The 17,658-nt window shown below is 37.8% G+C and overlaps 1 protein-coding gene across 4 annotated transcripts in view; it reads right to left on the bottom strand.

The window, feature by feature from the left end:
- The window catches only part of ATG4C (autophagy related 4C cysteine peptidase), a 28,637-nt gene extending 11,194 nt beyond the window's left edge, over positions 1-17,443 (bottom strand). For 2 of the 4 annotated variants that reach the window (XM_062581033.1, XM_062581036.1), the window contains exons 1-7: positions 16,971-17,175; positions 13,666-13,796; positions 12,123-12,206; positions 11,230-11,463; positions 7,855-8,185; positions 5,907-5,977; positions 4,208-4,344 (exon numbers count right to left, since the gene is read on the bottom strand). In XM_062581033.1, coding sequence (XP_062437017.1) covers positions 4,208-4,344; positions 5,907-5,977; positions 7,855-8,185; positions 11,230-11,463; positions 12,123-12,206; positions 13,666-13,741 — 933 coding nt within the window. In that variant the 5' untranslated portion in view covers positions 13,742-13,796; positions 16,971-17,175. Of the gene's footprint in view, positions 1-4,207; positions 4,345-5,906; positions 5,978-7,854; positions 8,186-11,229; positions 11,464-12,122; positions 12,207-13,665; positions 13,797-16,970; positions 17,209-17,387 lie in introns of those variants that run through there. The other 2 variants (XM_062581034.1, XM_062581035.1) reach the window with 2 other exon arrangements.
- Positions 17,444-17,658: the final 215 nt, after the last annotated feature.

A 17,658-nucleotide genomic window follows, 5' to 3' on the forward strand; every position in this document is an offset into this window, starting at 1 on the left:
ATATACATTCTGCCGCTCAGAAGGCTCTCCTCCTTTCGCATTCAAATGGAGAAATCTGACTGAAGTGGAGTATGGACTTCTGCATCACAGGGAGAAATGCCAGCTAAAGCAACAGTAATTGTAGGAATCAGACTCCTAAAAAGCAGCCCAAAATACAGGAGGAAAGACACAACAGACAAGCCCCTTCAATCTTGCTGTGTTCTGACTGTGAGAGAAGAGGAAACAAGCTATCAGTATGTAACAACTTTGAGAGAGACAATCACAAACGTACTCAATGGGATTTACAGAGGGAGGTATGGTGAAATACAGGAACAGTTTCAGTTTGGGGATGTAAAAGAGCAAATATACTCCCCCAGCTCACCACAAAGTTAGCAGACACTGAGGAAAGAAATGAGGGATGGCAGTCGTGGAACCCTGTCACACTAGCACAGTTCTAGTCTTTCAGGTTGTAAATAGTTGGGATCTGTACAATCAATGTACCTGTGCAAGCACACAAACCTAGCAGACACACAATTACATAATAAAACTGTTACTTTACAGTTGTACCTTCTATTTCTGGGACAAGGATTTGTATGTATAGACATAATTTTGCTACAGGAAGAACATTTTCCTAGTAATAATTGCCTAGAATTCCTGTATCGCCTACATGCTCCAGGTGGAGTCACAGACAACACACACCAAAAAACTCTTGAAGTTCTTATGGAGGCTGCTCAGGATATTGTTGCCTCCAACTCTTCCAGAAATGAGCACTCCCCAAAGGGCAGAAAGAGTGAACGCCTGTCCAGCCTCAGTCACCACCACGCTCAATGTGTATTACAGCTTAAACAGCCAACCAAACTGCCTTTTCCCTAGGAGGCCAGGCTGTGTGAGGCACAGGCACATTTTTGCTTCTGTTGCTCCTTCTTCAGGGGCGATGACACCCAGCAGAACGGCAGGATTATGTTAAGGGGCAGTAACATCTCAAATCATCCCAGCTGTTTGCCCCAAAGCAAGCAAGGCAGCCAACAATGCTGCTTACTCGCTGAAGCGGTTGCATTGACCTTTCCTCACCTGCTTTGAGAGAAATAATGCAATCACCCAAGGAGCAAAAGACTCCTGATCAAGCCTACCTCAATGCCAAAGTACTCACCAAAAAACACCACTGCCACCAACACTCCGAGTGTGCTTATCCCCTGAGCCTCATTTTAAACAGAGCATCTGTGAGCTTACCCATATGTGTCAGGTTGTACTTTACACATTACAGACAGCTTGCTTAACAGCTACCTATGCTACATTGTTGGAGCATAAGCCAAAAACTAGACTAAGAAAATTTTCTTGATCATTAAAAAAGGATCACAGGACAAAAAAGGCAGATCTAGAGGAAGCTTACAATAGCAGCATTATTCTGAAAACTGTTTCAAGAGAATATATCAGCTGTTAAAGCAGCATTATTGACTTAGCGCTATCACTAGCACCTTCACTGTAACAGATAAATAATAGAGAGATGGCACACTTAGGGGTTTATTTTTTTTTCAAATTCCCTTTAATTAAATAAAGATAATCACCTCATGCTCCATTAGAGGTAGAACTGAAACATCCCAGGTACCTGCCATTCAGAATTATTTTCTTGCCTGGTTATGTGGCCCTGGCTCATCACCTGGGAGTTCCTCATCAGCTTTGTTCTTTTCTATATTAAAATAAGTACCTAAAAAGGAATAGAAGCAGGCAGGGAGGACTTCTCTTCTCTCTAGTCAACTTATTTCCACCAGTTTCACTTTCACAACTTCTGTTACTTAACAGAACTCATTGGGATTTTTGTGAGTGTTCAGTCTTGGTGTAACACAGACTTCCCCATTAGTTATCCAACCAACTCCAGCAGGAGCTGGATTTTGCCAAGACTGAGCACTTCTGAAAACTGAGCCCAAGGGTTCTAACATAACTGAAGCCCAAGATTATTAAATACTCTGAAAACTGAACAGCCTTTAAATGCCCATAAATCACAGTGGATTTCTTGTGGCACTAGACAAGTCTGGAGTCCCAAAGCTCAGATGCTGGCCCAAACTGGGACAGCCATCCAGAAGGCTATCATTTGAGCTAGTATCAACCACTAGAAGTATAACCATTACATTGTCACTTTCTAAATAGGGAAAAATTCTCTCAATAAAGCGACCGACATTTCATGTCAGGCCAAGGTTCTTGTTGGGATAAAATTTTCCCTATTTATATGATGATAAAAAAAATAACATAAGAAAAATGTCTGTTCTAATCTGAGATGCTAACAAAGTCAGCTTCAGTGTGTCAGTGTGGTTTATATAGGTTTATATAGGAATGAGATATCTTTAAAAAAAAAATAAAATAAAATAAAAAACCACGCTCCTTGATAGCCATGCATTACAGAATATATGTAGGCAGAGGATGATACTGCTAAGGAGAATATATATTCATCCTCTGCCAGTGAAACAGAAAGAGAGAAAAGCTACTTGGAGTAATGAGTAACTGTTTAATCTACAGAAATCTTCTTGTAAAAAGGAATTATAAAAAATTTAACAATTTTCATCCATAAATATAAAACTCTTTGTAAAAATTACCTCTTGTACTACATTTTAAAATCTGCATTTTTAACTTAAATCCAGACCCCAAGAAATTTAGTTGCTTCTTGTGAATAGTTAAGATAGAGATTGGAATGACTAATATATGCAATTGAAAGCCCTCTTATCACAGTCTAAGAGACTGAAAAGGACAGTACCAGCCTTGGTGAGCGGCAGAAATTACCTCAGTAAAGCCAGCTGTACAAGGCAAACTTAGCATGACTATGTTATGAAATCCAGCCATGCAATCAATTTTATTCTAGTAAAAGACTGCTTTTCTGAACTAAACTGAAAAAGCCTCTGCAGTGTAGAATTAGCCTCAGTTATCTGTCAACAACAGCAGCCAGTATAGAAGACCTGGAGTCACTTTAACTGAGAAAGCCTTATCCAAGTTGCAAAAGCAATTGTTTTGTTAGCTTACAAATTAAGGGTTTTCCTGGGCCTAAACTTAAGACTGATTCAAAGGCTCGTTTGCAGTAACAGTGATGGTAAACCAAGTAGCGTTACAGATCGGGTCTTCAACCTCGGTCATGTTCTAAATGCATCAGCATTGCTCAGAAAAGAACACTTTTCCAAAACCAAATGCCTAAGAATATAAAGAAAAGAACGAGGAAAAAAGAAAAACAGTCCATCACTTAAAATAAAAAGTTTCATAGTTCTGTCTTCCTGTGTCATTAAAATCAACAAATGTTTTCCTGAAATTTTGTAGAGAACAGAAAGTCAAAACAAAATAAGATGATGATGTAACAGAACAGACTCCCCAGTGTTGTTAATGCTATTAAATTACGCTATTTTGAGAATATAAATTAAATTACGCTATTTTAAGTGTATTTTCTATTATAAATAGCAGCATGGAAAATGACAAAGCACCAGGGCTGAGAGAACAATCTCTTCACTGTGAGAACCACTCTTGTGTTTAAGAAGCAGGGGATGGTCCATTCTATTAGAGTCCATCTTTTAAGTGTTCAGCACCAGAAGAAGAACTTCTGTTGAAAAAATAAGACAGTATAGACTTTTGTACCCTCTGCTGTCTCCTTAAATTTTTCATTTTTTCAGTTCACTTTCATTTGTGGTCACTGAGTGACACCTCTGCATCACTGGCTTTAAAAAGATTCATCCTAATGTCCAAAGAGTGAAATAATAGTTGAAGCTACAGTAATGACTAATTATATCAAAAAATTCCATGCCCCCTTCTTAAGGCGAAGTCAAAGACAAAAGAAATAAAAATAAGAACAGCTAAGCAACAATCTTCAACCATTTGACATTTAAGAAAGTAAGAAACAGAATAAGGCATTGGTACATTTGTGTTTTAAAATGCTGACAGACTTAATACAGCACAGCTCTAATAGCATATGTAACTAAATTACCATTTGTAATTTGAGCCACTGCATTAATGTCTTTTCAGGTAGCTACTTCAGGAGTAGAACAGTTATCACTGCTTTACCAAGGGACATCATGTGCTCTGCAATTATGTCTGATCTTGTAATAGGGAAATTTAAAATCTGTAAAGTCAAACTTTACAACCTTCAACTGTAAAATCACCACCACACATTTAATAGGTAGAAGATTACCATCGTGAAGTCACTTTTCATATCACCTAGTGCTACTGTTTGAAAAATGATTGAACTCTCATTTCATACCTTTACAAACTCTAAATAGTCCATGTTTGTTCTCTCTCCACCAAGTCTCACAGGAACTAATATAATTACAGCTTTTGTATCTGCTTTTTCAGAATCCATAAAAGAACACTGTCTGTCAATAACATCTGAACTGTAGACTGAAAGAAGACAAATGAAAATATTCATATTTAAAATATATCTTTTTACAAAAACACACCTAGAAAATGACATCACTTCATTTGACAAACTAAAACTGCAGTCCTGTGAAAATATTACTGTTCTCATGAAATGTAAATCCTGAACTATGCTAATAAAAGATAGTATTAAGTTTCCTTATTTTCAGCAGTATTTTCAAGAATGATAATATGCTGCTACTGAATTTTAACACAGTGCCAGGACACATTGCCAGGAAAATACAACAGGGTAGGTTAGGAGAAAGCCAAGAAATATTTATTCAGGTACTAAAAACTTCTTCTAGAGGAGCAATTTAAAACTTAAAAGCCTATGACTAACAGAAACATCTACACATTAAAAGAAAAAAAGACAACACTTGGTTTTAATAAATATTCAAGTTCAGTGTCTGAAGTTAATACTATGAATGTGAGAACGTGTTAATGCATCGAACGTGAGAAAGCTTAATGCAGCATTATTGCTTATTCCCTCCAAACTAAAAAAGATGCAAAAATAGTCACGAGAACAAACACAAAGTGAAAAATTGACAGAATTTTAGCAGTGTCTGCACTTAATACCTTAAATTGGTCATTGCAACGCAAGTGAAGAAAGTTGTTTGGAACATACGATTAAACAGTATCTCTTTAAAACTAGCTTGATTGATTACACACAGATACCGTTTTTACCTGTCCTATCCCAAGATTGGTTACGACATAACTAAAATTTCTGGCAGGTAAACGTTGCTACAGAAGTAATACATTGTGCTTAGCTCTGAAAGACTACAGTCGTGAGTGTAAAGTTTTACCACACATTTAGTTGGTCTTGTCATCATTTTCTGCGCCTGAACAGCCAAAGCTCTAAACTGCTCTGACTGTTATTATTTAAAATGCCATGCTGGAGCAGAAGAAAGGTTGCCACAGATGCTAGTTCACTATTCTACTTGCACCTTTGAGCTTAAAGTAGAAATCACTTCTTATTAGTCTATGAGAGTGGTGAAATACTTTCTTTGCACTGGAAAAATGGGTTAAAAAGAACGTTGTGATGCAAAAGTGTACTGTTCAAATGTTTAAAATATAAATAACAGATCTGCTTTAAATAACTGAAATAAAGTATTTTTCAGTTGTTTGGTTGGGGTTTGGAGGTTTTGGTTTGGGGTTTTTTTATCTTTAAGAAGCATATGAAGGTTCTTACTAGCTTTCCACTAAAGCAACACTGAAGCATAGTACAGAATAGATTATGGACTGATTTAAATCTGCATACTCTCAAAATACAGAAGTTACAACAGGCAGACTGTAATAAAAAGTTATCTTGATGGATTTTGAGTGCCAGTATCTTTATAAGATATGAAGCAAGCAATGTATCAAGCTTTCAAATTATGATGTCTGATACTTAATGAAAAGAAAGGACCCTTTTGTATCCATAATCCTAATTTTGTGAATTCATTTTTGAATTTCATTTTTTTCCTGTAGAGGTCTATTGATTAGTGCTTACTGAAAGACATAAAAAGATCTAGAATGTTTGTCAAAAGTTACATAACCACAACATTTACCTGTACAATCCTGAGCAACATAGACTGTTACTCCTTGTAGCTCAGGGTCTCTTGCTTCTTCAACAGCTTTTCTAAGTACAAACAAAAAACTATTTAACTCATCTCTGATTTTAAAGAAATTAACAGTAAGCAAATATAAATTACTTAATTTTTATCAATGGCTTATTTTTAATTGTGTACATTTTTAATTTAAACACCTTTCATTTCTGATAAATACATTTCTGATAAATCAGATGGTTTTTTTTGTTTTTTTTTAAGTCTTTTCCCAGGCTCAATATTATAATACTTTTTCCCCCTCAAGTAAAGATGACAGTAACTGGCTATTGAGGAGAAATAATGAAAATCACATTGAAAAAAAAAAAGAAACTACACTAATTTACAATGAAATTCATATGCACTACCTAACTTCTTTGAGTATATAATGATTTTGTGTCTTGTATAAGATGCTAGTAAAAGCCAATTTGGTAACAAAAATACTAATTCCAGCTTGATTGATCTCTTTAGCTAGCCTTAACTCATATGCTAAACACAAATTAGCACTTCATATCTATTGAAATAAGAGCTAACACAGAAAAAAGCTGTAAGGTTTCTCCAAAACTTTCAAAATGTAATGTAAATGTAATATTAGACTATCCTCAGAAGAGTAAGAGTAATGGACCTAAAAACTAAAAAGAAAATATATGCCAATAGTCTAAAACATGATCATCAATCAAGGACAACATCTGTAAAGAAATTAAACTGTTCAAAATAGAAGACTACCCTTTGACTTCCAACATATGGTAGCATTAAATGGTCACTATCCCTTTATTTCACAATATATTTTGAAGAATCATTTAGTGTAGTCATTCTCAAGTTATGAGAGCGCTATACACACTTATTACTGCTGTAAGAGAGAAAGGAGATCTAGGAAAGGAAACCTTTGCAGTGTTTAAAAATCACTGAGGGGTTTATTTTGAGGGGAATACTGGCCTATCTTTTAATAAGGAAAATGGGCTAATGCAATTTAAAATATACAAAAAGAATTCTAACAGTTTCTATTATCAGGAAAAAAATGCAAGAAAACACATAAATAATGCTAATCTGTCACATCAGTGTATGCACTTGCCTGTATGCGCCCCAAAACACCAGAGTATTTCAGTATAGGTTCATTTAAGATAAGTAGACTTGTATACTAAATATCAAATTCTTCTACCTGTATATATCTCTATATACACATATGAACTTTGTTTTTTACAGTTATGTTCTATTGTATTCCAGTTTATCTATAAACTGAATCTCTAGTAAGCCACCTAAGCAGCAGAAGTCAATCTGTAATATTCAAAGAAATGGCATGTAAAGGTACATAGTATGGAAAAATTTGACTTTCGACTTTTTTTTAAAGCACACTGAATGTCACAGACCCTTTACTTTTACTATGATATAATTATAATATTAATAGTCCCATACATTTACAGTTTCACAAGAATTTGATGTGTGCAAAGAAATGCTGAAAACATCAATTTTAGCTCTGACATTTCATTACACTATCGGTACCTTACAGCCCCCAGGTTACAGTGTTAAAAAAAAAAAATCTTTAATATTATGCATATTCCAAGGTTGAAAGAGTGGTTAGTTTTTAGAACATTTCATTAAATGCAGCTCTACTTAAAAGCCCAGGTTTGGGAAAGAACTTGGGACTTCTACTGCCCAAAGTACAGGAAAACAGGAATGCCTTTTTGTTCCTGAAGACTGGGCAAAGGCTCAGAGTTCAGTTCTTGCTCTTACTGCTATTTCCCTCCCTGTCTCTGAAAAAGCTCTGACATTACTACTAATATGGAAATTTTACAAAGCCAATAACAAATGGTCAGATGTTCAATTAAGCCAAAGCAATTTCACAAAACTTTTGAACACTTCTTCTGTAATGTGTAAGGCACTGTAACAACAAAAAGTAAAGCAAAGATATTTTTACCTTAAAATATGTGCAACAACTGCAGGCCCATACCAATCTCCAGCCATTTTCCCAGACTTCTTTCCATATTCTATTAGCTGATGTAAGCCAAAAGCTGCCACTGGAGAGTCACCAAACCAAGAAATTATTTTTCTATGATAAACTTCATTTCTCATTTCACTGTCACCACAGTTTCTCTTTAATGTTCCCTTATGATGGTTTGACAAGATCTTGGGTTCTCTTTCTGCTGTAAGTGATGCTTCAAATGATGCAGTCAGCTTTTTCACTGTATGGGTCGTCCATGATTCAGAGTCTGAATTTTCAATGTCCAATGCATCTGGCCAGATCCAGGCTGCCACAAGAAATTAAGATGCATGTTAGGCTTAATATTAACTTTTTGAGATAATTAGCAAAGCACATCTATTTCCTTGTCCTCTTTACATACTGACATGAGAATGTCAATATTAAAATCTAAACAAAGAACTTTTATTCAACTGCAAGATGGTTTGCTTTTATTTTCTGCAGAACGATAGCAGAAAAGAAATAATAATGGTACCCTTTGTTAGCCATTTATCCTATCTGAGAGTAGACTCATCATTCCAGACAGTGAAGATATTCAAGATATACTTGATTACAAAATATAGACTAGAAGCATTGTACATAGAAAAAAAGAAAAAAGCTAAAAAGCTTTATCTAAGTCAATTGTTATTCCTAGGAAAATGTAGAACAATATACATCAGTCAAAGCAGGTCAGCAGAAAAATACATGATTTCTTTATTCACTACACTTCTGAATTCTGAAGGTTTACCTAGACTACAAGACAGACTTGTTTAAAAATTAAGTTTTCAGCAATAGTATCTAGAGTATGCATTTATAGCAGGTTTCTCTAATGATATGCTATTAATAGGAATACTGCATGTAGAATGTAACTGTAGTCCAGTGTATCTAAAGAACAGTAACGCTTCCCTCATTAGATGACTGAAAGCCTCTCCCACAACTTTGAGCAACTCCTTGCAACACAGAATGTAAGGAAATCTCCAGAACACTGTGAATGTCCTGCTACATCAGAAAATATTCTTAAGGTCTATAATGAGCATCCCAGAACACAATGGGGAAGGCTGACACACACAGCAGTAAAGAACACGCTCCAGGGAGGAGGTGCTTTTGCCCAGCAAGCCACCTTTCTCTATGCTGCTGGTGGTTCAGCTAGTTGCCGTTAGGGCAGCAAGAGGAAATTTTTCAGAACAAATACTGACAGAGCAAGAGCTGCAATCCTCCCTGCAATTCTTGCTGAAGCATCCAAGTAAAAGTCTCTGACTAAGAAATAAAGAGGAGGCACAGAGGCAGCAGCACTTTAATTCTAAAATCTAACTTATGGCTCCAGTAATGTCACAGGTGCTGCTGGTGATGGCACTGATCCATTTTCCCCAGTACTGTTACTTGCTGCAGAAGAGTAAGAGCTCCAGTCAGATGGGGACACAAGCTCAACACACCATGGTCCTCACTCCTTCTGTACTGTGAGCATTAAGTCCACATTTTCAGCACAGTAAAACTTATTAGTCCCTTAATATTTAAAATGAAAACTTACTGACATCACCATTCTGCAGTATCTAGAACATCCCACATTGTAGTGGAACTGTAAGTATTCTAGCTATTAAATGCAGTCAAGTTTTGCTTTGTAACAGAAACAATACCATTAAACTATAATGAAAACATCTCTGGGAAAAGAATAAGCAGCAATGAAAAAAATCATGTAAACACTTAAACATATTTAAGAAGTTACTCAAATCTCATAACAAGCTTTCAAACGATAATTCACCAGCTGTCAGAAGACCAAGTGATGAGAAAAGTAATCCAGACAGTCCATATATATATATATATGTATGTATGTATGTACATTTTTTACACATTTGGATTCCCACTAGCATTAGAAATACTAGAAATACTAGCATTCTGGAATCACCAAATCACTTTCCAAATTAGGGTGCATGGAAGATAGTGTAAGAAATTCTTTTTAAGTAGAGAGTTTAAAGATACAAACTTAGGACTTTCTTATTTTGAATTACTTTAAAATGGGTCATTATGCATTCCTACTTTACATGTACTCTTCTAATCAGATTTTTAAAATTTTTAAATGTATGTATAACAAAGGCTATCTTTAAGGGATTTGTTCTCTCAGCAGAAGCATTTTGTATGTTTTTGCATTTTGTATTTGCAGTCACCTGAAAAGGAATAATGTAATGTTTTATGACTTAAATATCTATAGCAAAAAGAACATTCAATAAACCAATTTGACAATTCAGCCATGGCACTGCCAAGAAAGAAGATGTTGCAATGCAGCTGGTTTGGAACTATGTTCACAGCTTACATCATACTCACACAGTTAGTGCAAAGTATTATCAAAACAGGCTTTCAGAACTATCTGCTACTAACACATTCCTGGGGGCCACCAAACAGCTAAATAAACAATATACTGTATTTTCTCCGACTGATGCATCAGAGTGGCTTCAGGTCTACAGCCTGGAACATCTTCGACAAAAAGCTGTGGTAACAGAGGGAACGAACGACTATTTGAAAGGGGCAATGTGATGGATTTTGAAAGTGGCGACAGAAAAGAGCATGAACAGAAAAGGTGGTTAACTTAGAGACCAAAATATCTCTATGTAGGACATGACTCAGGCTTGAAAGAATGGGTAGGACACACATGTTCAGCCTCTGAAAGCAGAAAGTGTTCCAAGCCTTTTAAAAGCAACTCCTTTCAAGTGACTGAAAGGGTATTTTCAGATAGATGAAGATAAGAAAAAAAAGGGAAGTTCCTTTGCAAGTACAGGGAGTGGGGTGGAGGGAGAAGAGAGGAAATGAACTAGTGAAAATTTCAACACAAAGAATGATATATTGAAGTCAGATTAGAATCCTTCTATTAACTCAATATATTAATACTAGAAGAAACTGAATAATGTACAACCTTAAAACTGATAAAAGAACATCACTTCTGCCATAGCCTTTAGCTATGGACTGTGGAACTCATTTCTGCATCTTGAGTTCAACAAACTAGCAAGATTCAAGAGAATTGGACATTTACATGGATAAGAGGAATACTTAAGTAAGGGATCACAAAATTTTTATGTTTTTCTTTTTTTTACTTCACAATTAACTTCTGTGGTGTTTCCAGTATCTTCTTTTGACACACCCTGGTATTTCCTTTTTCAGGAATGGAAAAGATCACTGCTCTGATCACTGATCTGATGCCATATAAGAATTCCAACATTAATGAAAAAAATCCAGAACCAAAACCAGTCTGCACTTTAGATTCTGGCTATATGAACGAAGACTGCCACACTCTACAACACCCATACTTATCATGCCAAATACAGACAACTTCCTCTTATAACTTACCTCTACCAAGAAAATGAAGCACCAGACCTTGAGCCAATAGCATCTGACCAGTTCTCAGTGTGCAACCCCAACCACAGTCTGTTGTTAATGCAGAGCCCTTTATCTGAGGAAATTCTTCTCTGTAAGTCAGCCACACTCTAGAAATAAAATCTTTACGAAACTCCTCAACATTTCCTGAAATCTCTGTGCTGATTTGATCAAACCCAGATCCATCTGTAGAAAGCTCACCAGATTCTGTAACACAAAACACAATGTAAGTTACACCTTGCTGTGTGACTTCTCTTATTAGGAGGAAAATGGAAGTACACTACTATTCTGTTAGAAAGTAGTGGGCAATCCAGCAAAAAGTAATTATTACTTCAAACACAAGAAAGAAAAATAGGAGGGCAAACATAATAGAGGTGTGCCAGCTGATGCAAAAAATGATGCAGCCACAGGTTTTCAATGGAATTGCTGACTTGCTTCTGGGCAACTTAATTCAGCTAAATATAAATGGTCAAATAGAAAAAGGCATTCATGGTTCTTAGAAAATAGCATACTGGAAAATAACAAGATGCCTACTGTAGTGACTCTTCTTGTGCAGGTATCACAATTTCATTGCTAACTTTTTAGACAAGAAAATCTCAATTTGACAGGTAAATTAAGTAAAGTGCAAATCATAGGACTAATATTTACAAAAAGAACAAGACTGGATGCTGAGTTTGCACTGAATAATCCAGGCTAGAATGGGTTACATTAATGCTATTGGAAAGTCAAATGAGAATTTTGTAGGTTTTTCACATTTGAATCTTGAATTCGGTAATTGCTAATGAAGGTCCTTCTAGAGGACTAGAAAGATATTCACAGAGCTCTTGCCAAGAGAGTTTGGAAGGAGACAAGTGCTATGTACATACCATCAGATTTGAAGTGGTAACATTTTCCTAGCAGAAAGACTGGAGAGTTTCTACTAAAGTAAGTTTTTGTTTTCAACACCCAACCTAAAACAAATACAAAACAAATGCACATTTGACTGAGGTATACCGGAAAGGCATTTCTAATAGCATCTGATTAAGCCAAAGACATCCTACAGAAGAGGAATACAGAGAAAATGCACTGATTTTTTTTTCTTTCAGAAATAATGAGAAGTTTAATAGTTCCACAAAACACAAATTAGAAATCTCTTTTAATAGCAGTGTTAGCCATGTATGAAAGTTTGAATGTTAATACAATTCTAATGTTGCATAATTTAGAAGTAAATTGCTAGGATATAGAAGTGCTAAAGCTGAATTTAAGCTGCTATGTCTCTGTATGTGAAATCATTACTGCAGTTTGAGTCTATGAGGTTTAAAACTCCTATAATACAGAATAAACTTCGCATATGATGAGTGAAAATACATGAAGAATACAGCATGACCTGTAGGATTAAGTAAACATACTTCTTCACAAAAATCAAATTTTGTATTTCAGACAAAGGGGATACAGCAAATTACATTTCCAAAAGTAAAGCCAACTTTTTGTCTTCATATATCTATAGTAACTGCATACTGCTTCAGAAAATGTCATTAAATGCTGTATAAATTTGAACAGCCAGATTAACGTAATGAATTTAGATTTAGTATTTTGTTTTTAGATTTTGACAATGTGCCCAGACTTGAAAAAGTAGTGTTACTTAAATAGTAGCTTTTCCACTTAAGTCTAAATCCTATGAGTTTTTTTTTTATCCCAAGTCCCTAGCATTTCTTGAAATTATCCTTTCATCTGTAGGATGTAACAACTACTGTTCCCCTTTGGCTGCTTGGTAGCCTTAAAGAAAATAGAAGAAAATAATCTTTGCATCTTACTAGACATCTCCAAGGCTCAGTTACGATAATTAACAAAATTTATCAAAAACAATAGGGACAAAACTGAACAATCTCCATCTTGGAGAGAAAGTAGAAAAATTAAGGTTAAGGATAGATTAAGATTTTAGAGGACACACTAAAAAAAAATTACTTTCTTTTAAAGAAAGTACTGATGTTGAATTGTGGAAAAATACATTACTCAAGTGGAACTAGGTTCCTCAGTGGAGTTTGTATTGCATGCAACATCTTACATTTTCAAAAAAACCCAAACTTACAGCAGCTCCTTGTGCAGGTGATCCCGCATTATCCCCATGTAGAAGTCCATTTAAAAATCTAGTGTCCTCTGTACTTATTTGCACAACATATTTATTTTTAAGACAACACTAATTTAAAAAAGAAATGATGTAAATTTATTTGAAAAACAAAGAGTTAAGTGTACTTACTCAAGCTGTTTATTAGAGTATCACAGTGAAAATGCTTTCAAGGACCATATTGCATTTTTTATTACTAATTATTTAAATTATGTTATTTTCTGACTCATGATCCCATTCAAGTCAACAAGAAAAGTTTCATTCATTTCAATGGAGACAGGATTTCACCACATGCTTTCACTTACTGTATTTCATGTTATGCCATGCAGACATAAACTTTGATTTTATCTTTTCTACTTCATCTGTCCCTGTGGCCTCCATATTCAAATTCTAGAGAAAAAGCCATCGCTGTCTTGTAAAACATTAAATTCTGCTACTGTAAAAACAAAAATACAAACATATCCATGGGCACAGAGAACACAGAGGACAATAACACCAGGACACTTAGGTACTTAAGCCTTACATGACCAGAAACAGTAATAAACTTGCAGAATCCTTTACTTCTAGGGAGTGAAAAGCAATCACATGTTCTATGAATAAGTAATAAAAACATTTAATTCCAAATATACACCAATAAAATTACCATACAAAGCTAAATAAAATATGATGTTCTCCAGTGGCTCTCTATTGCACAGCAAACTGATCTAGAGCACATAATCTGTGCTGGCATACAAGTATACTCATTCTGATTTACAGTGAAGTGAATAGCTGTATTTCATTAAATAGATACTATTTTTTCTGCTGAACGGGACAGAACAAGTACTTTTTTCTCACATCTGGGGTTCTGAGTACTAAAAAGCAGATCTTACTTTTAAACAACAGTTTTTCAGATATCTAATCAAGAATTTTCTAGCCCAAAGCGTACATATGTTGAAGGCATTGAAAGACAAAGAGCTAGATGTTTTGCTGTATATGTACAAGGCAGAAAATAGTTGCTGAAAATATGTGCGATAACACAGACATCATTTTATACAGAATTAACTTGTTAGAGGGACAGCATCAAAAATGGGCAGAATACTGTTAGAAAAAAATCTATGTTTACTTTACAACCCTTCTAATGAGCACGTGCAGTGTAAAAAGGTTTCTTCTGACTTGATCATATTTTCTATAGTAGTTCATATGTATAACAAACATGAGATTGGTAAAATGGTGGTAAAAGCCACTGCAGTAAAGATTATTTTGTAAAAAACGCTTACAAATTGTTAAAATACAGGGGTGTGGAAAAAGCACATTTACTTACTCTTTCTGAATTGCAGCACAAGACAGGCTTCACCTTAAAAGCACACTAAACTTTTTATAATACAGAAAAAATACATATTACCTTTATATATTTATCCCTATTTTTAAGAAATATGAGAAAACTAGACAGAACTCCCTTGCTAATTCACCTATGTCATTTAGCAAGAAGAAACCTGCTAGCAATACAGCTGCCTTCACTTCATGTTCACTTTAAAATAGTTACATAGGAGATTGCCTTGATGATACTGAGTAGATCAAATCCTTGAACAGATAAGTGAAAAATTAAGAGCTCCTGCTGCAACAGTAAATTCTTCTGGGACATCAAAAATTGATTTAGAGGTGCATCACTGCAACCTTCACATGTTTTTAGTTAAGTATTTAAAACAACAGTTGATGAAGGGCATAAAAGTGATCCACTTCACCTAACTATCAACTTGGATCAGCAACATACACCATCATTGAGGTGGACCACCTACTTGCCTTACTTTAAAAGGAGACTGGGAGAAGCCAGAATTGTATCTACCTTTTCATGTGTTATTTTCCATTCAATCTGGATCAAAACCAGGGCGGAGACTAAACCACACTACTTCTTGTTTCCACTGGGAACCTATTTTAAGTAATTAGGGAAATTAACCCTAACCACTGGTAATGCAATTCATAATGCTGATGGGCAAAGAGAGGGTGAAGATGTCAGAGCCCTGGTGTCTTCAGGGCCTGAAAATCATACAGATGCACTACTTCTGGGATATGTATGTAGCACACGAGAAAACGCAAGCCATTGCCCAAATCCTCCCTAGCGCGTTTTTCTGCTACTCCATTGGATTACTTGATATATGTTTGTCAACCACTTTTCCACAGAAATGGCAATATAAGCTCACAAACATAAGACTGACATTTTTTTGCTAATGAAAATAGTTAACGCAGTGGTTACAAGTCCATTTTGATTAGCCTTGCATTAAGTTGGGTTAGGGGAAATAAGAGAAAGACTATTTAAGGTAGGGCTTTAATTTATTGGGTTTTTTTTTGTTGTTTTTTTTTTAATGTGAGAGAATTAAAGACTGCACGGACATGTGTCACTGACGCTAGCAGACAAAGCCGGTAAGATGAACTTCTTCAGGAGGTGTTACTGAAGTCCAGTTACTGTTCTTACGTGATCAGCCAGGGACAGTCATTTATGTAGAGGTCAGTGATTGCCTTAAAAGCCAATAACTTTAAAAGATCCCTGTGGCTAAAATTAGAAATGAAACAAATTCTGCTGTTCAGAGAAACAGCTCATTTTCCTTTAAAGGACAACGGTCATCTCAACACATTTTTCTTTTATCCCTTTACATTTCTTCCCTAGTATTATCTGAAAGATGTGAAAAGGACTGGTAAGAAGAATGCTAACACAAAACAGACAGATTTATTCCACTGGGAAAATACAGGTTCTTCTCCCCATTCGTGCAAGAACTTCTCAGTAATAGTTTCACTGAAATTAATGGAACGATACCAGTGGAAGGTCACTGTGAATACAGATTAAAGCCCAACAGGCACAATGCAATCCCGTTATTAAATCTGAACCTAATAGTTTTGTATTGAAGTTCTCTTATTTAAGATGTTATCTAGAACATACATTTTTACCATGATGCTTCTTTTCAGACTGGCAGGACAGACCTCCGAATGCAAAACGAAGCCCTGTCGTCTCAGGGCCCCTCCGGAGCCAGGCTTTGAGAGGGGAGGACTACAGCGAGGTGATTGGTTTTACTTTTATTTATCCCCCCCATAAATAGTTAAGCAGTTAATAATAGAAGAGCAAGCCAACCCACTGAAGCAACTCCAGTGAATAAAGTGTAAATGTGAAGACCCCCTTCACTTTTTCTGTCTGTAAAAAAATTGCACTGGAAGCAATGACAGCAAAATTCATCTGGAAGCCGGTGGTAAGAGAATAAACACGGAAGGCCAAGATGTCATTTTTAAGGAGTCACCTCTCTAGCTGCAGCCACGTACTGAGACGGCTAGAAACGCTGCTCTGAGAAAAACAAAGGGCAGGCGACGAAAACTAGTTTTGCTTTTCTCTCTCCTGCGCAGAAGTTGTAACGTTTGGACCCCCTGCGGTTCGCAGCGCAGCCGGAGCTCCTCGCGGAGGAGCCGCGGCTCCGCGCCCCTCCGCGGCGGGAGGAGGCGCTTCTCGGCGCCGGCGCCGCCCCGGCCAGTCCCGCCGCCGGCTGACGACCCCCCTCCCCGGCGGCCGTTTAACCGCCCCGCGACGGCCGTTTGTTTTCGAACGCGTAACCAAGCAACCGGCCACGGCACGGATTTGAAATTACCGTACCCACGCCGCGAGCCGGCAATCGGGGGAGCATCGGCATCGCGCTTCCGCCGCTCAGGTTGCCCGCAGTGACCCTCGCCGCTCGCGTGAGGGAGCGGCCGCGGCGCCGCCGCGGGAGCTACGCGCTGCCCCTGCAGCCGTCTCGCCGCGGGCCGCGCTTACCGCACGCGGCTCCTCCGCGGAGGGGCCCGGCCGCCTCACAGCACACGCGCCCTCTCCCGCCGGCCGCACCGCAGATCCCTCCGCCGCCGGGGGCCGCTGAGCGCGCACGGAGCCGCCGCGGGCGCTTTACGCTTCCCGCTCACGCCACCGCCGCGCCTAGGGCCCTGGCAGCGGCCGTAAAGGGGCGGAGGAGCCGAGCGCCGGGGGCCCGGCCGCGGCCGTTCGCGCGGGGGAGCCGCCCCGCGGCTGATCGCTTACCCGCTCGCCGGGTTTCGAAGCGGAGCCGGCCCGCGGAGCGGCCTCCCGAGGGCTTCGGCCGCGGGGGACCGGCGCGGACTACAGCTCCCAGCGGGCGCGGCGGCGGCGGCCAGCCCGCGCGAGGCCTCCTGGGAGCCGTAGTCCGCGCGGCGCGGCGCGGCGCGGCCCCTGAGGCGAGGCGCGAGGCAGCGGCGCGGCCCCCTTCAGAAAAGCCTTCCGTTTCCAGGTTTGCCTTCCTCCCTCTCTCTTTTTTCCCCCTTAACTACGGCAA

This window comes from Rhea pennata, chromosome 8 (assembly GCF_028389875.1).
Source record: "Rhea pennata isolate bPtePen1 chromosome 8, bPtePen1.pri, whole genome shotgun sequence".
In the NCBI taxonomy this organism is placed as follows: Eukaryota; Metazoa; Chordata; class Aves; order Rheiformes; family Rheidae; genus Rhea; species Rhea pennata.